This window comes from Chiloscyllium plagiosum, chromosome 37 (genome assembly GCF_004010195.1).
Source record: "Chiloscyllium plagiosum isolate BGI_BamShark_2017 chromosome 37, ASM401019v2, whole genome shotgun sequence".
NCBI lineage: Eukaryota > Metazoa > Chordata > Chondrichthyes > Orectolobiformes > Hemiscylliidae > Chiloscyllium > Chiloscyllium plagiosum.
In genome coordinates, this window is record NC_057746.1 from 2,376,837 (window position 1) to 2,401,343 (window position 24,507).

Here is a 24,507-nt window from a genome sequence, read left to right on the forward strand (position 1 = left end):
TGAGCAATAAATCTATATAGAAGTTTGATCAAACAACAGACAAACAACAACCCAACACTCTTGGAAGAGTGTAAGGTGACCATTTCACTCTGATATTACATTATGGTATAATGGACTGAAGGAACTCAGGTCTTCTGAGATTCATCCTCACCATACTCAGGACAGACATCCTCCCAGACAGGATAGTATAAATATTTCCCCATGCTATTAGTCATCACCTGAAGAGGATCTGTCTATAATTCACATCACCAAATAAAGCAGGGTCTGATTTTACCCCATACCCACTCCTGAATGCTGGCTCACTTCACTAACACAATCACACTCACATCAGCAGAAACTCTCTCAGAATACAACAGACAGAAGCTTCTTTAAATTCCCTGTGCTTTAGTCTGGTTCCCAATTCCAATGGTCAGAAATGACACGACTTTAGTGACACAGGATGGAACAAATCCACCGATGGTTACAAAGATCAGTAATCACATTGGGCCCATGGACCACATTCCATTCCAGGAAGACCCACTTCCCCACGTGAATTGGACAGTGCTTTCCAATTCCCAACTCTCTGCTCTTTGGCCCTCTATTCACCACAATGCTTCTGTAGGAGTCAATGTTGTTTAACCACTCACTCAGATCTACCTTCTATGTTCCAAATGACCTTTACTCTTTTCCTTCCTGGTCATTCGCTCTGTTCCTCGAGACTAAGAAGAGAGATTTCAGTGCATCTGATGCACAATTGGTTTATACATCAGTCATCACATCTGACTGATCCACACCAAGAACCAGTGATCCTCTATCAAAACTGCTCATTACTTCTGAAGGGAAAACATAATCCACAATCTCTCCTCCCAAAAATCAACTGTGTCCTTGTGAAAGTAATATTTTAGCTGTACACAACTCTGTTTAGACCCTAAATGGAAAACTGTATTCAGTTCTGGGCACTGCACATCAGGAAGGATATATTGGCCTTGGAGGGAGTGCAGCGTAGATTCACCAGATTGTTCCAGGGCAAAAAGGGTTAAATCATGAGAACAGGTTTCATAGACTGAGCTTTAATTCCCTTAAATGCAGAAAATTAAAGGTAATCTAATTGAATTGTTTAACAAGTTGATCAAGTAGTTGGAGAGAAATGATTCCTGTCATCGGAGAGTCCAAAACAAGGGGCAGAGCATTAAAATTAGAGCAAGGCTGTACAGGATGATGTCAGCAAACACTTCTTCACAAAAAGGATTCTGGAAATCTTGAACTCTCCCCACAAAAATCTGTTGAAGTTGAAGGTTAGTTAAAGACTTCAAATCTGAGATTGATAAATTTATTGTTAGGAAAGGGGATTAAGGGTTACAGAGACAAAGCAAGTGGACAGAGTGAAGATAATGCATCAGCCATGATCTAACTGAATGGTGTAAAGGGCTCAACAGGTGGACTTTAGTTTCTAGATTCCATAATTTCCTCCCGTTTGCTGTCTCCCCTCTCATCTCCACCTACAACTGGTCAATGTCATCCTCTTTAATCTATAGCTGAGTTCCTGACCCCATACCTCTGCATCACAAAGATCACCCACTTTCCCCTTAGGAATGTCCCTCATTTCCAACACTCCCCACCCACATTAGTCTTCAACCTCCTAAACCTCAGCTCAGCGAAACTCTGCACTCTCTATCCTAACTCCCACACCTATTACCCTTGTACTCAATGACCTGCACAGGCTCCCAGTCCTTCCACTTTAAAATTCTCATTCTCCAAAATGAATTGTTTCTGTCACATGTAACTCCATCTCCCACCAAGATTTCTGTACGCCTCCTTTGCTGATGGATTTTCACTGTGCTCTTATGTGTCACTGACACACAGTCCCAATCTCACTGCTGTGCTGGAGCACGGTGGCAGCAGTTTGTTGGCATTTTGTTTACTTGCAGAGGTTTTTTTAAAAAAGTTTTTTCGAAGGACGTGAGCATTGACGACAAGGCAATATTTTCTGCTTCTCCCTATTTGTTCCGTGAAGATGGTGGTGAGTCCTTTAATTGATCTTCTGCAGTCAAACCTTTGATGTTGTTGTTTGTAGGAGGCTGAACTAAGATAGCTGATGGGTGCTAGATTTCTCTGTCAGTGAGAGAGGTGTTTGCTGAGGTCCGAGAAGCATTTAACAGATTCCAGAGTCCTTCAAAACAGATGGGAAATGAAATATTTGATCGACCAGATGTGGGCTGACACAAGTTTTGTTTTGGCAACATTCCAGGACAGGCTAAGTTTCTATTATGAAGAGTCAAAGAGACTGAGAATAGATTAAAAATCTTTTGCAGAGTGAACAACTCTATTCCCTTTCAGCTGCTCCATCTCTGACATCCTGCGCATGACAATCAACATCAACAATGCCAATCGCTACACTAACTTCTGCTGCACATGGACCTCAGAAACTAGCACAGCCAATATGAAAATTAGAGGGAATGCTGATGGACAGTCACACTGTGGTGTTCTGTAAACTGGAGATCATGTGAATCTATGATGGTCAGCTTAGTTTTGGCATGAAGGGGACTGAGGTAAATAAGTTTTCCATCGAGACAGTGTATAACACTGACACCAGAAGGCAACTGATCTTTGAATATTTACTGTCAGGCAGATTGTGAATAGAATGGGGCATGATCACACAACCTTGCTTGACATCAGTCTGGAATTTGAAGTGTTCTGTTTCAGATCTCCCACTCACGACAGTTACAGTCATATCGCCACGAAGCAATTGCAGAGTTGGGATGAATTTTCTTGGACATCTAAATCAAGGGCTACTCCCCAGGATCCTTGTGCTGGTCAATCAGAAGCTGAAGCCTTTCAAACTACTGAGTATCTGATTGTCCTCTTGGTCAGAGTGTGAGTCCATGACAGACTTGCACCTGATCCAGCACTGAAAGGATGCAGAGTTTATACAGAAGCTTCTATAATTGACCTTCTTGAAACAATGGGAATGATGGTGGGAGAGGTTTGAGACAGACTCTGCTGAGACAGACAGTGCTTTGGATCAACAGGTCCCCCTGTGCAAGCTGTGGAGGGTAAACAACACAGACAGCTCTAAGTGCAACAGAAGCAGGTAACCTGGCTCCAGGTCAATTTGGTGATGTTGGTGCCTGGTGAGTGAGGAGGAGGAGGTGAAACAATCCTGACACATGTCACACTGAAAGATCTGCCTCCCATGTGAGTTCATTGATGTTTCAGGAGGTCCTTCAGCTATGGTATTATCCCAGGACTCTCCCCTACAGAGTTCCTCACCCATGTGAATACATTGATGATGTAGGAGATATACAGACTGTGCAATAACCATGTCACACATTGGACATCTGAATGGTTTTGTTTACTGCATATCTAGAACAAAACACAAAACGCTGGAGAAACTCAGCAAGTCTGGCAGCATCTGTGGAGACAGAAACAGATTGGAATCGGGTGACTCTTCTTCAGAAGTGCTGGTGCTTCAAGAAAAGATTGGGTGAAAGTTTTGTTTCACTTCTGATTGCATCCACTGATGTTTAGCAGGAGTCAAAATCTTCAGGAGATATCTGTTGTAGACAGTGAACTATACAGGTTACTCTCCTGCATGAATCCTCAGATGGACCAGAAGGCTCGATGAGTTTGTGAAGGCTCTGTTGCACACCTCACATTTGAAATCCTTTTCCCCGGTGTGAATGCGTTGGTGTACACGAAAGTGTGATGAGCGCGAGAATGATTTGTCACACACTTTGCACGTGAACGGTTTTTCCCCTGTGTGAGTGCGTTGGTGTGCACGGAGGGATGATGACTGTGAGAATGATTTGTCACACACCTCACACATGAATGGTTTTTCACCAGTATGAATACGTTGATGCACACGGAGGTTCTGTAATAGCGAGAATGACTTGTAGCACACTGCACACGTAAACGGTTTCTCCCCACTGTGAATGCGTCGATGATTCACCAAACGCCAGAACTGTGCAAAACCCTGGTCACACACCTCACACGTGAAAGGTTTCTCCCCAGTGTGAATGCGTTGGTGTACACGAAGGTTTGATGATTGTGAGAATGATTTATTACACACCTCACACGTGAATGGTTTCTCACCCGTATGAACACGTTGGTGTTCCACAAGCATTGTCGACCGTGTAAAGGCTCGGTCACACAACTCGCACTTGAAAGGTTTCTCTCCGGTGTGAATCCTCTTGTGTATCAGGAGATCGGAGGACTGGGTGAAACCCATCTCACAAACCTCACACCTGAAGGGTTTCTCCCCTGTGTGAAACCTCTGGTGCGTCAGGAGGCTTGAAGATGTCACAAAAGCTTTATCACAAACTTCACATTTGAAGGGTTTCTCCCCGGTGTGAACTGTCTGATGGACCAACAGGCCCGATAACTGTGTAAAGGTTTTGTCACAAATCTCACACTTCACTGGTTTCTCCCCTGTATGAATGCGCTGGTGCACTCGGAGTGATGAAAATAGAGTAAAAGACTTGTCACACACCTTGCACGCAAATGGTTTTTCTCCAGTGTAAATGCGTTGGTGTATGCGAAGGTTTGATAACTGTCTGAAGGATTTGCCACAGACATCACAAGTGAATGGTTTCTCCCCAGTGTGAATGCGCCGGTGATTCACTAAGCTTGCTAATCGTGCAAGGCCCTTGTTGCACACTTCACATGTGAATGATTTCACTTCCATGTAACTGGTCTTGCATGAACACATGAACTTTGATAAGCTATGGAGACCCTTCACACTTGAACAGTCTCTCCCCTGTAGGAGTGGTTCATGAGACTAAGTGAATGATTGAAGCTCTCGCCACACTTGGAGCCACTCACACTTCTTCCCAGCCTCACCCTGACTGACCACCCACAGCCGAACCTTCAGAAAGGTTGGTTCTGATGGAAGGCTCCACACCACTGACCAGTTTCAGATCTGATGATGTCAAAGCTTCTCTGACTCAACTGATTCCCAGATGATGGTTTCACTGCCCAACCTTCTCTATATTGAGCAATGCTGCAGAAGGACTGGATGTCTTCCCACAATTGTGCAATGGTCCTTGGGTGCTGGTCAGGATCTGTCTGCAATGTCTATCCTCTCTGTGTTCTCTGGTGTAGTACAGTGCAATCCTTCTGTAAAACAGGAAAAGGAAACATGATTTTCTCCAACTCTCTCTCCTCCTTTGATGAAGGAGCTGATTCCTCAGTTAGAGACTGTTCTACAGTGAGTGCTAGTCTGCTATTCCCCTGTGTAGGAAGATCAAATACAAGTAATTTCTTTTTCCTCACTTGACTGTACACACCCTCTATTTCCAGCAGGGACACTAGATAGTGACCAGAAGCAGATAATGTGAGTAATTTCTTTCCATCTTCCCAGGCACCACAAGGGCACTGGAAAAGACACTCGGGTAAAGAGTAAAGTGAGATATCAGTTCACTATGAGCTTGTATTGTGCAGTTGCAGACCAGATTTCATGTTAGAGTATATGTTAATGAAAAAAACACTCAGATGAAATGTTAATTCAATACAGATTTTGAAATTTTGCCCCATATTTTCCCATATTATTTTAAGAAACCGCACCGGTCAAGAACTGCTAGAACTAGGACTATAGAGAGAGAAAATCATGATCGCTGGTATTTCTGGACTCCTTATCTCCACATTCCCACCAGCCCACGAACCACACCACCCTTCCCATCTGTCCATACTTTCTGATTCCTAGAATTGGGAACCATAGTCACAGTGGGGTCAAACTTATTTTTTTAACAAATATTGGAAAACATCTCTGCTTTTGCACTCTGCATATATGTCCTTACACAAAAGCAGGTGTGTGTGTGTTAAAATATGAATGTATTTGGGTCAGTCTCAGTCCTAGGGCTGTTTCTCACTCAGACACTCTTCTTCTCATACACACTCACATTTGCACATGAGTCAGGATCCCTCTTTAAAAGGACTAAATTGAGGTGAGGAAGGAAAGAACCTGGGTCCGAGATACCATAAAATGAGATGAGGAGGAGAAGTCAGGAAACCTAGGGCCTTGTAGAGTTAATCTAAACAGAGCTTTTACCAGTAGCCTCTAGCCAGGTGCAGGAACAAAGAAACACGTGTTGACCTTTCACGCTTTTCAGAGTGTCCTGACATTCAAGGAGACCCTGGCTGATCCTACCTCCATACACCTGCCATTGGCCCGTATCCTTTAATTTTTGTTAAGCAAAAGTATTATGTATCTCAGATTTGAAATTAACAACTGATCCTGCAACCACTGCCATTTGTGGAAGAGAATTACAAACATCCATGACCCTTTGTGTGCAGAAGTGCTTCAAAGCATCCCTCCCGAAAGACTATGCTCATGGACCAAGCCCCTACAATCCCTAATCTGTGGAAATAATTGATCTTTATCTATCCTGTGTTTTCTTATTAACACCTTGAAGGCTTCAATCAGACACACCCCTTCCCATGGAGAAAGTGAGGACTGTAGATGCTGGAGAGTGAGAGTCAAAAAGTGTGCCGCTGGAAATGCACAGCTGATCAGGCAGCATCCAAGGAGCAGGAGAATCGACGCTTTGGGCATAAGCCTTCTCCACATACATTCGGGACACCACCCGCACTTTCCACCTCCTCCATGATTTTCATTTTCCTGGCCCCCAATGCCTCATCTTCACCATGGACATCCAGTCACTATACACCTCCACCCGCCATGAGGAAGGCCTCCAGGCCCTCCATTTTTCCCTCTCCCAGTGACCTAACCAGTACCCTTACACCGATACACTCATTCGATTGGCGGAACTAGTCTTCACCCTTAACAACTTTTCCTTTGAATCCTCTCACTTCCTTCAGACCAAAGAGGTAGCCATGGGTACCCGCATCGGCCCCAGTTATGCCTGCCCCTTCGTCAGATACGTGGAACAGTGCATCTTCCACAGTTAGGAGAAAGTGAGGTCTGCAGATGCTGGAGATCAGAGATGGAAATGTGTTGCTGGAAAAGCGCAGCAGGTCAGGCAGCATCTAGGGAACAGGAGAATCGACGTTTCGGGCATTAGCCCTTCTTCAGGAATTCTTCATCTTCCACAGTTACACCAGCACCATTCCCCTCATTTTCCTCCACTACACTAATGACTGTATCAGTGCAACCTCATGCTCCCAGGAAATGGTTGAACAGTTCATCAACTTCAGGAACACCTTCCACCCTGACTTCAAGTTCACCTGGACCATCTCGAACACCACCTTCCCTTTCCTGGACCTCTCCATCTCCACCTCCGGTGACTGACTCACCAAGGACATCTACTTCAAACCCACCGACTCCCACAGCTACCTCGACAATACCTCCTCCCATTCGCCCCCCCCCCGACCCTCATAAAAACGCTATCCCTTACTCCCAATTTATTCACCACCGCCGTTTCTGCTCCCAGGAGGACCAATTCCACTCCAGGACATCCAAGATGGCCTCCTATTTCAAGGATCGCAATTTCCCCTCCCATGTGGTCAACAATGCCCTCCAGCACATCACCTCCACTTCCTGCACTTCTGACCTTCAACCCCACACCTTCAACCCCACCCCTCCAACTGCAACATTCCACACCACTAATCTTCAGATACAACGCATTATCCTACGCCATTTCCACCCCTACAAACAGATCCCACCACCACAGATACATTTTCCTCCCCACGGCTATCAGCATTCTGCAGCGATGACTCCCTCCACGACTCCCTCGTTAGGTCCACAGCCCCTACCAACCATCCTCCACTATCAACACCTTCCCTTGCCGCTGCAAGAAGTGTAAAACCTGCACCAATACCTCTTCCCATTCCTCTGTCCAAGACCCCAAAGGATCCTTTCACATCTGGCAGAGATTTTTCTGCAAAATCCAAACATCTCTTCTACTGCGTCCATTACTGTTGATGTGGTCTCCTCTAAACTGGGGAAACAGGACGCCAACTCACGGAACGTTTCAGGGAACATCTCTGGGACACATGCAGTAAACAACCCCACCTGTGACCTGTGGCCAACCATTTCAACTCCCCCTCCTATTATGCGAAGGACATGCAAGTCCTCCTCTGCCTCCTCCACTGCCAAATCCTCGCCACCTGATGCCTTTAGGAAGAACACCTTGGGACCCTCCAACCACATGGCATCAATGTCGATTTCACCAGTTTCGTCATCTCCCCTCCCCCCCACCACATCCCAGATCCAGCCCTCCATCCACCCTCCTATTTATCTCTCTGCCCCGTTCCCCACCTCCCCCAACATTCCTGATGAAGGGCTTATACCCAAAATGTTGATTTGCTGTGCTTTTCCAGCACCACACGTTTTGACATCCCTCCCATAACCATCTAAATCTCAGAGAAACAGGCCTAATTGCAATAATCTCTCATAACTCTCATATCATTCTTGTAAAACAATATTGTACTCCCCCTCAGGCCAACACAATCTTCCTAAGGTGTGGTGTCCATATCTGCTCACAGTACTGGAGGTATGATGAAGAGTTCAGAAATGAGGAGACCAGACACAAACAGGTTCTTCCATGAGGTCAGCAAGAAGGAAGGATCTGAGGAATTTGGTCTAATTCCATTGTGCAATGGGTGATGTTCAAAACAAGAGCAACCACTGGATGGGCTGTGTGTCAATCATTATTATCGTTGTGTTAGATTGGCTGTTTGGGACAAAGACCATGCAGATCGACAGATCTATCGAACAATTAGAAAGGGTCTTAGTGAGGCCCAATCCACCTTCTCCTGGGCCCTGGTTCAAAACCAATGGCTCTTGTTTCAGGCTAGCTGATTGAAGGATTCTGGTTATCCTGGAAATTAGATACGCTGTAGTCACTTAGGCTGCACATCCCAAATTCAGCTATCAGCATCAAAACTGGATAAAACTATTAAATCCAAGCCTAATTTTGGGAAAGGCTGACACACTCATTTAAAATCTTGAAAAGAACATCTAAAAAGATATTTCAAATATGGCAGCAGAATTGCTTTAATGATTACAGAGATAGTGGATGCAAGGCCATGAGGGAATTTGAAAACAAAGAAAAGAATTTTAAAACTGAGGTGTTGCTTGGCCTGGAGCCAATGTAGAGCAAAGAGCACGGGTGATTGATTAATGGGTCTTAGGAGCTGGACAGTAGTGTTTTAGATAAGCTCAGGTTAAAATAGCAAGACGTGAGAGCAACCAGGAGAACATTGGAATAATTCAGTCTAAAGCCTACCCAGATATGGATGAGGGTTTCAGCAGCAGATGAGCTGAAGCAGGGTAGCACTGTTCCCTCTTGTGAGTGAAACTTGCACCTCCTCATATATGTGGTGTCCCAGTACCTGATCAACATCGGGAAGTGATAATGAGAGCTAGGGATGGTAATCAAGACCCTTCATAGAATCAGACACCATCAAAGAATATTCCGGAGTAAGGCAGAGCCACAATGTTAGAGGAACCATCTTTCAGAGTAAATCACAAACATGGCCCCTTCTGCTGTCTCTGAGTTGGAGGTAAAAGATCCCATGCCACTATTTTGGAAAACAGGGGAGTTATCCCTGATGTCTTGAACAACTGCGATCCCTCAAACAATACCATTGACAAACACATTGTCTGGTCATTCACATTGCTGTTTGTAGGAGATTGCTGTGCACACACTGGCTGCCAAATTTCCTACATTACAACAGTGATCTCACTTTCGAAGGACTTCATTGGCTGTAAGGTGCTTTGGGACATCTGGCGATTGCAAAAGCACACATATATACATGTAACTAACATAGAAGCTGGGAGCAGGGGTAGGCCATTCAGCTCTTACAGCCTGCTCCACCATTCAATAGCCATATCTCAGATCCATATTTGCACTTTTTCCCACAGTTTTTAATGCTTTTCATGCCTAAAAAAAATCAATCTCATTACTGAATGTACTCAGTGACTCAGACTCCACAGCCTTCTGTGGGAGACAATTCCACACGTTCACAACCCTTTAGGTGAAGAAATATTTCCTTATTTCAGTCCAAAGTGGTCCACACTTTATCCAAAGACTGTGTCCCCTGGTTCTGGACTTCCCAACAAGGGAAATCATCCTCCCTGCATCTCATCTGTCCATCACAGTTAGAATTTTATATCTTTCAATCAGACCCCCTCATCCTTCTAAACTCTGGTGAATACTGGCTCAGTTAAACCAATCTCTCTCATTCGACAGTCCTGCCAACCACAGTATCAGGCTAGTTAACCTCCACTGTGCTTTCTCTGTTCTCCCTATCTTTTTTAGATAGGGAGAACAAAACTACACAATACTCCAAGTGTGGTCTCACCAAGGCACTGTGTAATTGAGTTACACATCCCTTCTGATTAACTCAAATCCTCTGTATGTTTCACTGACTGGTGTGCAAGGACACTCAGCTCACTTTGTACATCCACATTTCCTAGACATTTTTAAAATTGTTTTCTTCAGTAGGTTACAGAAATAGCGTAGGGGAAAGACCTTGGAGGCATTGAAAAGACATGCATATTCCTGATCCCAACACAGAGAGAAATGACCATTCACACTCCAATAGAGAATAACCAACACCCAACACACGCACTTCAACAATCGGAAATCAATAAGAATCCTCAGACATGCTGCATCTCCCGGATAATGACACTTAACCTTCTCACGTTAAGGAATGAGCCAGTAACAAAACGCAGCCTGGAAATCTGGTGGAAATGCTTCCAATAAACACACTCAATATCCAACACACAGCTCCAGTCACACAGTTCAGCACAAAGCAGCTCTCTCAGCTGGATCTTCTCACACAGCATAAGGGACATTTCCACCCCTGACTGCCCACAGGATAGTCAGTCTGCCTGAAGATTGGTGTGGATATTATGGGATACAATTTGTATAAAAGCTGCTCCTTCACTCACCATCTCCTCACTTGGTTTTCAGTCCCTATAGGAAGTGAACCAGCTCTGGAAGAGGAAGAGGAGACAATGTGCAGAGTGGGTGGGCTCTCTGATTGACGTCTCTCACAGTCAATCCAAATATTTCTGGAGCAACATGAGTTTCCAGAAACTTGGGAAACTGACCCGGGAAATGGAGGTGACTTTGAGCAGCAGATCAGGTGGGGATTTAAACTTGTCACTGTCCCATCTGAATAAAACCTCACTTATTGCAGCTGCTGTCACAGTTCCCGTTGTCTAGTCTCTTCATCTTTGGAGGATTTCAAACTGACAATATCAGTGTGGGATGTGTATCCTCGAATGTGTTTGACAGCGGATCAGAAGAGGAAGACACACAGCATTCGAGGCAGTGATGATGTGCAGTGATGGGATCAGCACATGTAAAGGAGGGAGGGACACAAGATATTGGAAAGAAATCAAGAGAGCAGTTTGAGTCAATGTTTGAAGTCTAACTCTTGGATACGTAAAATGACCCTGTTTGACGACGGATTGCCTGTATCTTGAGGCAGTGACTCAGGGAGTACACCTTAGGCTTTGGGAGTGATTCTGTGACTTGGAGGTGTACTTAGTGCTTGGGGAATAATGGCGTCTCAGAGATCGACTCCAGGGTGACCATCTGCGAGGACACAAAATAAGGATTACTTTAATCATGGAACCTGAGTAGTGGGTGTTGTGTAAGGCAGTCATGGTGTGAATTGATTGCGCAGATATGGTCTAGAGTGCATGCGTGGTGTGCTGGTGAGAGCACTTGCTGGTGTGAGCAGGAATTGTTTTCTAACAAAATGAAGAAATGCTCAGATGCAATCTAGTTTCTGATGAAGGGTCATGTTGAGCTAAATTTTTAACTCTGTTTCTTTCCACCGATTCACCCAAACTGCTGAGCATTTCCAGCACTTTAATTTTCATTCTACCTTTTAAAGCACAGAAATAGATCCAACTGCTTTCTCATGGTACTTCTGCTCCACGTGGGCTTTTTCCCTCTCTATATTCTGTCACCCCTCAGTAGATCTTTCTATTCCTTTCACCGTCATGGACTTAACCAGCTTCCTGTCAAATGCATCCAAACTATTTCATCAACGATTCCTTGTGAAAGCAAGTTCAACATTCTGTATGGACCAGGCTTGAGCCCCCAAAACATTTTTAAGCAGGTAGCCCAGATTGTAACTTTGCTATTTGTTTTAAGTAAATGGATATTCCTAGAGTGAATTAGCTGATCTGACTGCAAAGTTTTAAACAAACAGAATTTATTTACAAAGTTACAAAGAACAGAAGATAGAATACTAACTTATCCTATTCAACAATCCTCTAGCTTATCTCTCCACACTTCAGGCTCTCTGCCTTTATTCCTGATGAAGGGCTTTTGCCCGAAACGGCGATTTTACTGATCCTCGGATGCTGCCTGAACTGCTGTGCTCTTCCAGCACCACTAATCCAGAATCTGGATTCCAGCATCTGCAGTCATTGTTTTTACCTATTCAACAACCCAACAGACTATCCCGACTTAATGATGCTGTTCCAAAAATACTTGCAACCGTCCCAATAAATACACCCTTTAGCACAAGGAGTAAAAATGAGATCAACCAGGGCATACAGGCTTGAAGTTATAGAGGGAGAGTACCCAGCTGGACTTGTCCCAACAGCCTTTCTTCACACACACTGCTGCTGAACTGAAGCAAAAACTCTAACCTAAACGAAGGCGAGCTACACAGCTAGCTAGCTGCTACCATTTGATTATAGTTTTTTAAAGACATGACAGCCTTAGGCCGGAGGCTAAACAAAAAGGGCCCTAATAAACCTTTCAAACCCAGCCGAGTTGGATCCTGGCCAATTAGCCCCTCTCTGGAAATAAACTCAAGGACATAATAACCTTGTAAAAAGACCAACATTGTGACAATTCTCATTATTCTATTGGTGGAGAAGTTTCTCCTGAATTCCTCATGAGATTTATCATTGACTATCTTACACTGATTAGTTTTGGACTAATTGCTTGGTAGTGCAGAAGATGACAGTAGCACAATGGCCCAGTGGTTCGGAATGCTGCAAGACAGCACCAGGGACTCAGGTTCGATTCCACCCTCAGATGACTGGATGTTGTGGAGTATGCACATTCTCTCCGTGTCTTCGTGGGTTTCCACCAGGTGCTCTGGTTTGCTCCCACAGTCCAAAGATGTGCAGGTTAGGCAGATTGGTAATGCTACATTGCCCATAGAGTTCAGGGATGTGTCGACTAGCTGGGTTAGCCATGAGAAATATAGAGGGCTGGGTCTGGGTGGGATGCTGTTCAGTGTGGACCCATTGGGCCAAGTAGCCTGTAGGGATTCTATGATTCCATTCTATGATAAATATTGTTAAAAGGAGACACGAAGCCTAAGCTTTTCATCTTGTTGCACCAGGACAAGGATATAATAATCAAAGCTAGAAAATGAACAGTATTTGAAACAGCATGAGAGTAGAGTTCTAATTCATTGGTGTGGAGATGCAGCAAGAACTGTGAATTTTGGTTCTCGGATTAGGCAGGTAGGCTCTGATCAGTCATGCTATGAGAGTGCAACAGAGATTGGTATTCTCAATGACTCAATTGTTTACTCAATATCATACTTTCTGTACCCCTCCCTCTGAAATATGTACAGATCCCTTCGCTGCACATCATCACTGTCTTATATGCTGTGTGTCTTCCTCTTCTAACCTGCTGACAAACACATCTGAGGATGCACATCCCACACTGCTGTTGTCGGATTGAAAATTTTCCAAGCTGCTATTCCCACACTAGAAATGTCTATCAAACATTTACCAGGGAAACTGAGACAGCAGCTGCAATAAGTGAGGTTTTATTCAGATGGGACAGTGAGAAGTTTAAATCCCCACCTGATCTGCTGCTCAAAGTCACCTCCATTTCCCCGGTCAGTTTCCCAAGTTTCAGGAAACTCATGTTGCTCCAGAAATATTTGGATTGACTGTGAGAGATGTCAATCAGAGAGCCCACCCACTCTGCCCATTGTTTCCTCTTCCTCTTCCAGAGCTGGTTCACTTCCTATAGGGACTGAAAACCAAATGAGGAGATGGTAAGTGAAGGAGCAGCTTTTATACAAATTGTTTCCCATAATATCCACACCAATCTTCAGGCAGTCTGACTATCCTGTGGGCAGTCAGGGGTGGAAATGTCCCTTATGCTGTGTGAGAGGATCCAGCTGAGAGAGCTGTTTACTCGGTGCTTTGTGCTGAACTGTGTGACTGGAGCTGTGTGTTGGATATTGAGTGTGTTTATTGGAAGCATTTCCCTCTGATTTCCAGGCTGAGTTTTGTTGATGGCTCATTTCTTAATATAAGAAGGTAAGGTGTCATTATCTGGGAGGTGCAGAGGGTCTGAGGATTCTTACTGATTTCCTGTTGTGTGTGTTGGAGCTGGTTATTATCCTGTGGATTGTCAGGTCTTTCTGTATTGGGCTTTGGATGTTGCCTTTCTTTACAATCCCTCCAAGATCCCTCCCACTACACTTCTCCATAATCTAACACAAAAGAGTAGATCAAGCCTGGTTCAATTATGACTGCAGGGGGGCATTGCATGCTGAACAACATAAGCAGCAATTGACAGACAAAACCAAGTGACCCCACATCCAATGGACTAGATCTAAGCTATGCAATCCTGTCACATTTATTGTGAATGGTAGTCATGGAGATGTACAGCATGGAAACAGAACCTTCAGTCCAACTCATCCATGCCAACCACATATCCTAAATTAATCAAGTCCCATTTGCCAGCAATTGGCCCATATCCCACTAACCCAATCTATTTATATACCCATCCAGATGCCTTTTAAATGTTGTAATTGTATCAGCCTTGGAGAAAGTGAGGACTGCAGATGCTGGAGATCAGAGCTGAAAATGTGTTGCTGGAAAAGTGCAGCAGGTCAGGCAATATCCAAGGAGCGGGAGAATCAACGTTTCGGGCATGAGCCCTTCTTCAGGAATGAGGAGAGTGTGCCAAGCAGGCTAAGATAAAAGGTAGGGAGGAGGGACTTGGGGGAGGGGCGTTGGAAATGCGAGAGGTGGAAGGAGGTTAAGGTGAGGGTGATAGGCCAGAGTGGGGGTGGGGGCGGAGAGGTGAGGAAGAAGATTGCAGGTTAGGAAGGTGGTGCTGAGTTCGAGGGTTGGGACTGGGACAAGGTGGGGGGAGGGGAAATGAGGAAACTGGAGAAATCTAAGTTCATCCCTTGTGGTCAGAGGGTTCCTAGGCGGAAGATGAGGCGCTCTTCCTCCAGCCATCATGTTGCTATGGTCTGGTGATGGTGGAGTCCAAGGACCTGCATGTCCTTGGTGGAGTGGGAGGGGGAGTTGAAGTGTTGAGCCACGGGGTGGTTGGGTTGGTTGGTCCGGGTGTCCCAGAGGTGTTCTCTGAAACGTTCCGCAAGTAGGCGGCCTGTCTTCCCAATATCAGCCTCCACCGCTTCCTCTGGCAGTTTGTTCCACAAACGCACCACCCTCTGCATGAAAAAGTCCCTTTTAAATCTTTCCCCTCTCACTTTAACCCTGTGCCCTCTAGTTTAGGACTCCCCTACCTGGGGGAAAGACCTTGAGTATTCATCCTATCCATGCCCCTCATGATTTTATAAACCTCTATCAGGTCACCTTTCAGCCTTCGACGCTCCAGGGAAAACAGCCCCGGCCTATTTAGCCTCTCCCTATACCTCACATCCTCCAACTCTGACAACGTCCTTATAAATCTGGACAAGCAAACAATTCACCGAATGAGGAAGTGTCACAAATATCTCCATCCTCAATGATGGGTGAACTAAGCAGATCAGTGCAAAAGCTAAGGCTAAAGCATTTGCAAAAATCTTCAGCCAGAAATGCTGAGTGGATGATCCATCTCAGTCTCCCCATAAAGTCTCTAGCATCACAGATTTCAGTCTTCAGCCAACATCAATACATTCCATGTGATATCAAGAAACAGCTAGAAGACTACACCAGTCTAGCAATAGTCCTGAAGACTTCTGCTTCAGAACTTGCTGCACCTCTGACCAAGCTAATGTAGCACAGCTATAACACTGGCATTTTCTCGGTGATGTGGAAAATTGCCCAGGTATATCTTATTCAGAAAATGTAGGACATATCCAACCGAGTCAATTACTGGCCTCTTTCGTCTACTCTCAATCATCAATGAAGTGACGGAATGTTCATCAATAGTAATCCAACACCACTGCAAATAAGCTGCCGTAGCTGGTGACGCATTTATTGAAATGTCTTTTAATCTCTTTTCAGGTAAAAGTCTTTTCAGGTGAAGATTTTACCTGAAGGCCTCAGCATTTCTCAAAAGCCTGAGCTTGATTTTGTGCAGTGTTGTGGCTAATAACAGTATTTATGATATGCATTCTGAGTGAGTGCAGTGTATCTAACATCACAGGAAAAACCAGAACCCTCAAGTCAGCTACTCTCAGCAACATTTTCTTCAACTTCAAGCAATTCCTACACAGTTTGTTTGTATTAAATAATGTTGAAAAATAAGGGGAGTAATTTCAGAATCTCCAATAAATTAATATCTCTCCTGAGTGTTTTATTTTTGAATAAATTCATTTTCTAAACTAAAACTGGTTTTCTCCAATACTACATTAAGTTATAGTGAATTGATATCCCATTTTACACCCCACCCCACTGTCTTTTCTATGGTGATAGGGGCTGGGCAAAGAAAAGAAAGCAGTCATGATTTCTGCTTCTGGTCAGTATTCAGGGTGCCCGCTGTAAACATAGGGTGAGGAAAAAGAAAGAACTGTATCTGATTCCCCCACACAGGGGAATAACAGACTGGCACTCACTGTAGAACAGTCTCTCACTGAGGAGTGAGCCCCTTCAGCAAAGGAGGAGAGGAAGTTGGAGGAAATCATGTTTCCTTTTCCTGTTTTACAGAACGATTACAGCGTACCACACCAGAGAATACAGAGAGGATAGACATTGCTAATAGATGCTGACCATCACCCAAGGAACAACTGCACAACTGTGGGAAGACATCCAGTCCCTTCGTAGCATTGTTCAACACAGAGAAGGTTGGACAGTGAAACCATCGCCTGGAAATCAGTCAGGTCAGGGGAGCTCTGACATATCATCAGATCTGAAACTGGTCAGTGACGTGGAGCCTTCCATCAGAACTAACCTATCTGAAGGTTCGGCTGTGGGTGATCGGTCAGGGTGAGGCTGAGAAGAAGTGTGAGTGGCTCCAAGTGTGGTGAGAGCTTCAGTCATTCAATGTGTCTCATGAACCACTGACTCATTCTGACAGGGAAGAGGCTGTTCAAGTGTGAGATATGTGAGGACAGCTCATTAGGCTGATACACAGCTTTCCTCTGATGTACAAACGATTGACAGAAGAACAGCGGCATGGAAGAGAAACTATTCCAGTGTGGGTTATGTGACCAAACATTCACACAGTTCACGACTCTTGTGCAACACCGAGGCATTCACACTGAGGAGAAACCTTTCAAGTGTGAGGTTTGCCACAAAGCATTCTCGTGTTCATCTCACTTTCGCATACATCAGCGTATTCATACGGGGGAGAAGCCATTTGTTTGCAAGGTTTGTGAGAAATCATTCTCACAGTCATCGCACCTCCATGCACACCAGCGCATTCACACAGGGGAGAAACCATTTATATGTGAGGTGTGTGACAAATCATTCTCACATTTAACAAACCTCCGCGCACATAAGCGCATTCACACCAGGGAGAATCTGTTTAGGTGTGAGGTTTGTGACAAATCCTTCACTCAGCTATCAAACCTCCTGGTCCATCAGACCATCCACACAGGGGAGAAACACTTCAAGTGTGAAGTTTGTGGGAAAGCTTTCGCAACTTCGACAAAGCTCCTGAGACACCAGAGCATTCACACAGGAGAGAGACCTTTCCGCTGTGATGTTTGTGAGATGGCTTTCACCCAATCTTCTGATCTGCTGACGCACCAAAGAGTTCACACTGGGGAGAGACCTTTCAAGTGTGAGGTGTGTAACAAATCGTTCACACAGTCATCGACACTTGTGCAACACCGACGTACTCACACAGGGGAGAAGCCTTTCAAGTGTGAGAAATGTGACAAATCATTCTCACGCTCATCTCACTTGCGTGTACATCAACGCATTCACACAGGGGAGAAACCATTCACATGCGAAATGTGTAACAAATCATTCTCAAGGTCCTCCACTCTCCATGAGCACCAACGCCTTCACACAGGGGAGAAACCATTTATGTGCCAGGTTTGTGATAAGGGCTTTGCACAGTTATCAGGCTTGTTAAATCACCGACACATTCACGCAGTGGACAGGCCGTTTACGCATGAGCTGTGTGACCGCTCCTTCACACAGTCATCAACGTTAATGACACAGTGATACTTCCACACTGGGGAAAAGCCTTTCACATGTGAGATGTGTGACAGAGTTTGGTATCCTTCCTGATACACCAGGCAATTCACATAGAGAAGTTTTGTTCAAGTGTAGGATGTGGAACTTTCCCTCTTACTGTCAGTGACATTTGTGAAACACTGTCATAGAGTGGAGGATATGTTTAACAATGAGGCTTGTAATGAGTGTTTTGCACAAGTTTCAGGCTTGTACTAACAAACCATTTATACAAGGGGGAAACTACTCAAATATATGATCTGTGACAAAGAATTTCCAACCTCATCAAATGTTCCTGTCCATCAAAGGATTCACACACCATGACACTACAAAATTCTCTAGAAAACTTCTAACTTCCAGAGGCACCATGGAACTCAATGGAACAAGGAGGTTTTTTAGGAAATCGAACATTCAACAGTTTTGTGAAAGGGAAATCATGTTTAACAATTTTTCTGGAGTTCTTCGAGGTAAAACAAGTAAAGTTGATAAAGGGGAACTGGTGGATATCTGAAGGAATTCAATAAGGTGCCACATAAAAGGTTTACAATGTTAAAAAAAATCACACAACACCAGGTTATAGTCCAACAGGTTTATTTAGAAGCACTAGCTTTCGGAGCACTACTTCTTCATCAGATGATTGCCTGATGAAAGAGCAGCGCTCTGAAACCAATACTTCCAAATAAAACTATTGGACTATAAGCTGGTGTTGTGAGATTTTTAACTTTGTACACCTTAGCCCAACACCGGTGTGTCCAAATCATAACATAAAAGGTTACTGCACAAGATTGGGAGTAATGTATCAACATGGATTGAGGATTGGTTAACACACAAAAGATTGAGAGTTGCTATTTATGGGACTTTTTCAGGTTGGAAAGACAACTAGTGGAGTGCTACAAGGATCACTCAGAGCTTCAATTATTTAGTACCTATAAGACTATAAGACACAAGAGCAGAAGTCGGCCATTTGGCCAATCAAATCCATCCTGTCATTCACTAATATCATGACTGACTGATAATTGTCAACTCCACTTTCCTGCCTTTTGCCCATAACCCTTGATTCCCTTTCTGATTAAAAAATCCACCTGTCTCAGCATTAAATATATTTAACAGGCCTACTTAATAAGGCTCTGCTGGAAAGAATTTCACTGATTCACCACCCTTTGGGAGAAAAACAACCTCATCTCTGTCTTAAGTGGCTGATCCCTCATCTGAGATTATGCCTGCTGGTCCAAGATTGACCCATGAGGGGAAACATCCTCTGTCTCTAACCTGAAAAGCTCCCTAATAGTCTGTTATGCTTCATAAGGTCTCATTCCACTCTTCGAAACTGCAAAGAGTACAGGCCCAATTTACTCAACCTGTCCTTATAGATAATCCAAGATGGAGGGCGGGAAACAACTGTGGTTGTAAGAGCTGCACCTCTTTTGCGATATTTTAGGTGTTGGAGGTGATTACCTCGAATTCCAGGAGCAGCAATTACTGTTTAATATGCCGTTGCATTGTTTTGGAACTTTAAGGAAGAAAGATCAATACAATAGCACTTTTAAAAGGTGGAAGAGAGACAAAGGCAGCGACCACATGGTCAGAGAAAGGAACCTGTACTGCTGTCTGACACAGCAGTGAATCTGCACAGTTACTGCCTTTGCTGTTTGCGTTCAAATATCTCTGGACATTGGAGTGCGTCTAGGAAAAATTAACAAACAGCGAAAATCACAGCTGACCTTGCACACACCTGTGTGGGAAGAACTCACAGGATCAGATAAGTGCAAAGTTTTTGAGTGTAACCTTGCTGTAAATCTACAATAGTGAGTAGAGTGGGTTCTTTGTTGATAAGATCTGTCTCTTGATTAAATTTTAAAAATATAAACCATAAGTACTGTTAGCCTGGAGCAGTGTTTTTTTTTAGAACAATAAGACAGTGCTATTCTCTGGGTCTGTAGATTGTCAGGGAGCAAAGATTGCCCTTAGTAGAGTGATGTGCTCTTACTGACAGATGTGGGTGTTTAGGAAGAGTTTCCATGTTACTGATGATTATGTCTGCAGTAAGTGTGTTTAATTGTGAATCCTACCAGATCGCATGGATCGGTTGGAGTGGCAGAGGCAATGAGGAATTTACAGGAGCTAGGTGATGGATGGCAGTTGTAGGAAGGGAGAAAAAGCTGCACACAGTCAGGTAGATGGGTTACCTCCAAGAAAGATAGGAGAGGTGGGCAGGCAGTACAGGAGGCTCCTGCAGCTATCCCCATTTCAAACTAGTATGCTTTTTTGGAAAATGTAGGGGGTGATGGACTCATAGAACATAGAAGAATACAGCGCAGTACAGGCCCTTCGGCCCTCGATGTTGCGCCGATCCAAGCCCACCTAACCTACACTAGTCCACTATCATCCATATGCCTATCCAATGCCCGCTTAATTGCCCATAATGAGGGAGAGCCCACCACTGCTACTGGCAGGGCATTCCATGAACTCACGACTCGCTGAGTAAAGAACCTACCCCTAACATCTGTCCTATACCTACCCCCCCTTAATTTAAAGCTATGCCCCCTTGTAATAGCTGACTCCATACGTGGAAAAAGATTCTCACTGTCGACCCTATCTAAACCCCTAATCATCTTGTACACCTCTATCAAGTCACCCCTAAACCTTCTTTTCTCCAATGAAAACAACCTCAAGTGCCTCAGCCTTTCCTCATACGATCTTTCTACCATACCAGGCAACATCCTGGTAAACCTCCTCTGCAATCGTTCCAGTGCCTCCACATCCTATAGTATGGCGACCAAAAGGGCAAGGTAGCACAAAGAGACAAGTTTCTGGTATTGAGACTGGCTCTAATGTATGAGGGGTATGTCAGGTTCCAAGCAATCGATTGTGTTAGGGGACTCCTTAGTCAGAGGCACAGACAGACATTTCTGTGGCTGGCAGCAAATGTCAGAATGGTGTGTTTTCTCCCTGGTGCCAGGATCAAGGATGTCTCAGAGAAGGTGCAGAATGTTCTCAAAGGAGAGAGGGACCAGCAGGAAGTCATTGTACACATTGGAATTAACGACATAGGAAGGGAAAAGGATGAGATTCTGAAGGGAGAATATAGAAAGTTAGGCAGGAATTTAAAATGGAGGTCCTTGACAGTAGTAATATCTGGATTACTCCTGGAGATACGGGCTAGTGAGGGTATGAATAGGAGGATAGAGCAGATGAATGCATGGCTGAGGAGCTGGTGCAGGCGAGAAGTGTTTACATTTTTGGATCATTGGAATCTCCTCTGGGGTCAAGTTGACCTGTACAAGAAGGATGGATTTCACCTGAATTGGAAGGGGACTAACATAATGGCAGGGAGATTTGCTAGAGCTGCTCATAGGATTTAAACAAGTAAGGTGGGGGGTGCAATGAAATAGTGAGGAAAGAGATCAGTCTGAGACTGGTACACTTGGGAACAGGAACGAGTCAAACAGTCAGGGCAGGCAGTAGCAAAGCAGAGAACAAGAAAGGACTGATAAACTGCATTTATTTCAATGCAAGAGGCCTAATAGGGAAGGCAAATGAACTCAGGGCATGGTTAGGAACATGGGACTGGGAGATCATAGCAATTTCAGAGATGTGGCTGAGGGATGGACAGGACTGGCAGCTAAATGTTCCAGGATACAAATGCTACAGGAAGGATAGTAAGAGAGGAGAGGGTGAGGCATTTTTGATAAGGAATAGCATTACAGCTGTGCCCATGGAGGATATGCCTGGGAATACATCCAGGGAAGTTATTTGGGTGGAACTGAGAAATAAGAAAGGGATGGTCACCTTATTGGGATTGTATTATAGATCCCCTAATAGTCAGAGGGAAATTGAAAAACAAATTTGTAAGGAGATCTCAGTTATCTATAAGAATAATAAGGAGGTTATGGTTGGGGATTTTAACTTTCCAAACACAGAGTGGGACTGCCATAGTGTTAAGGGTTTAGATGGAGAGGAATTTGTTAATTGTGCACAAGAAAATTTTCTGATTCAGTATGTGTATGTACCTAAGGTGCAAAACTTGACCTACTGTTGGGAAATAAGGCAGGGCAGCTGACTGAGGTGTCAGTGGGGGAACACTTTGGGGCCAGTGACCATAATTCTATTAGTTTTAAAATAATGATGGAAAAGGATAGACCAGATCCAAAAGTTGAAGTTCAAATTTGGAAAAAGCTGACTGGGGGCAGATGTTCACAGGTAAAGGTACGGCTGGAAAATGGGAAGCCTTCAGAAATGAGATCACGAGAGTGCAGACAGTATATTCCTGTCAGGGTGAAAGGGAAGGCGGGTAGGTATAGGGAATGCTGGATGACTAAAGAAATTAAGGGTTTGGTTAAGTAAAAGAAGGAAGCAAATGCAAGGTATGGACAGGATAGATCGAGTGAATCCTTAGAAAAGTGTAAAGGCAGTAGGAATATACTTAAGAGGGAAATCAGGAGGGCAAAAAGAGGACATGAGATAGCATTGGCAAATAGGGTTAAGGAGAATTCAAAAGGTTTTTTACAAATACCTTGAAGACAAAATGGTATTTAGGGAGCAAATAGGGCCCCTCAAAGATCAGCAAGGAAGCCTTTGTGTGGAGCCACAGGAGATGAGGGAGATACTAAACGAGTATTTTGCATCAGTGTTTACAATAGAAAAGGACATGGAAGATATAGAATGTACGGAAATAGATAGTGACATCTTGAAAAATGTCCGTATTACAGAGGAGGATGTCTTGAAATGGCTAAAGGTGGATAAATCCCCAGGACCTGATCAGGTGTACCCGAGAATTCTGTGGGAAGCTAGAGAAGTGATTGCTGGGCCTCATACTGAGATATTTGTATCATCAATAGTCACAGGTGAGGTGCCGGAGGACTGGAGGTTGGCAAACGTGGTGCCACGGTTTAAGAAGGGTGGTAAGGACAAGCCAGGGAACTATAGACCGGTGAGCCTGACCTCGGTGGTGGGCAAGTTGTTGGAGGGACTCCTGAGGGACAGGATGTACATGTATTTGGAAAGGAAGGACTGATTAGGGATAGTCAACATGGTTTTGTGCATGGGAAATCATGTCTCACAAACTTGATTGAGTTTTTTGAAGAAGCAGCAAAGAGGATTGATGAGGCCAGAGCGGTAGATGTGATCTATGTGGGATTCAGTAAGGCATTCAGCAAGGTTCCCCAAGGGAGGCTGGTGAGCAAGGTTAGATCTCATGGAATACAGGGAGAACTAGCCATTTGGATACAGAACTGGCTCAAAGGTAGAAGACAGTGGTGGTAGAGGAGGGTTGTTTTTCAGACTGGAGGTCTGTGACCATTGGAGTGCCACAAGGATCAGTGCTGAGTCCACTACTTTTCATCATTTATATAAATGATTTGAATGTGAGCATAAGAGGTATGGTTAGTAAGTTTGCAGATGACACTAAAATTGGAGGTGTAATGGACAGCAAAGAAGGTTACCACATATTACAACAGGATCTTGATCAGATGGGCAAATTGGCTGAGAAGTGGCAGATGGAGTTTAATTTAGGTAAATGTGAGGTGCTGCATTTTGGAAAGGCAAAAGAGCAGGACTTATACACTAAATGGTAAGGTCCTAGGGAGTATTGCTGATTAATGTGTACGCCCCAGTGGGTAAGAGTGAACGGTTGGCCGTCCTGCAGCAGCTTCCACTGTTGCTGGATACGTCCAGGCCGGTCATTCTGGCCGGAGATTTCAACTGTATCATTGATGCAGATGGACGATCCGGCGGGGGGGCAGTAAACTGGACACCACGTCCAGAGCCCTGATGGACACAGTAAAAGATGCCAAGCTGCACGACGTCTTCAGCGCCCCTGCAGACAGAGCGCAGCGTAGATACACCTGGTCACGGGCAGACGGGTCTATCCGCTCAAGGATAGATTACCTGTTTGTGTCCCGAACGCTCTCGGTCAGATCCACCGACGTCAAGCCGGTGTTCTTCTCCGACTACTGCCTCCTGCTGGCCGACTGACACCTACAGGACGAGCAGCGGGCTGGTAAGGGAACGTGGGAGCTGAACACCAAGCTGTTGACCCCGGGAAACATTGAGGAGCTCAAGAGGGACTACGCAGGTTGGAGAACCGTGAAGCCCCTCTTTGAGTCCCCAGCGGACTGGTGGGAAACAGTAAAAGGGAACATCAAGAGGTTCTTCATCCTTAAAGGTGTTCAGGAGGCGAGAGAGAGGCGGGGAAAACTCTCCCAGCTCCAGGAAAGTATGCAGAACCAGCTCCTGCTGCAGACGATGGGGGTGGATATCAC

The 24,507-nt window shown here is 44.6% G+C and overlaps 2 protein-coding genes across 7 annotated transcripts in view; one reads left to right on the forward strand and one right to left on the reverse strand.

Annotated features, from left to right (window-relative positions):
- Window positions 1–1,205: 1,205 nt before the first annotated feature.
- LOC122541607 (zinc finger protein 271-like) overlaps window positions 1,206–24,507 on the reverse strand; it is an 81,434-nt gene continuing 58,132 nt past the window's right edge. Inside the window, exons 2-3 of one of the 4 annotated variants that reach the window (XM_043678480.1) lie at window positions 10,547–10,555; window positions 1,206–4,604 (exon numbers count right to left, since the gene is read on the reverse strand). In XM_043678480.1, coding sequence (XP_043534415.1) covers window positions 3,560–4,604; window positions 10,547–10,555 — 1,054 coding nt within the window. In that variant the 3' untranslated portion in view covers window positions 1,206–3,559. Of the gene's footprint in view, window positions 5,095–10,546; window positions 10,556–10,834; window positions 10,873–13,735; window positions 13,868–24,507 lie in introns of those variants that run through there. The other 3 variants (XM_043678478.1, XM_043678477.1, XM_043678479.1) reach the window with 3 other exon arrangements.
- On the forward strand, window positions 13,894–18,675 carry LOC122541616 (zinc finger protein 227-like). 3 transcript variants are annotated; one of them, XM_043678511.1, is made up of 2 exons: window positions 13,894–13,932; window positions 16,772–18,675. In XM_043678511.1, exon 2 carries the CDS (start codon window positions 17,240–17,242, stop codon window positions 18,236–18,238), a length of 999 nt encoding a protein of 332 aa, XP_043534446.1. In that variant the 5' UTR covers window positions 13,894–13,932; window positions 16,772–17,239; the 3' UTR covers window positions 18,239–18,675. The 3 variants fall into 3 exon arrangements, 2 of the variants coding, with proteins under 2 accessions (XP_043534446.1, XP_043534445.1); XR_006309624.1 differs by lacking the exons at window positions 13,894–13,932; window positions 16,772–18,675 and adding exons at window positions 14,831–14,872; window positions 16,130–16,434; XM_043678510.1 differs by lacking the exon at window positions 13,894–13,932 and adding an exon at window positions 14,831–14,872.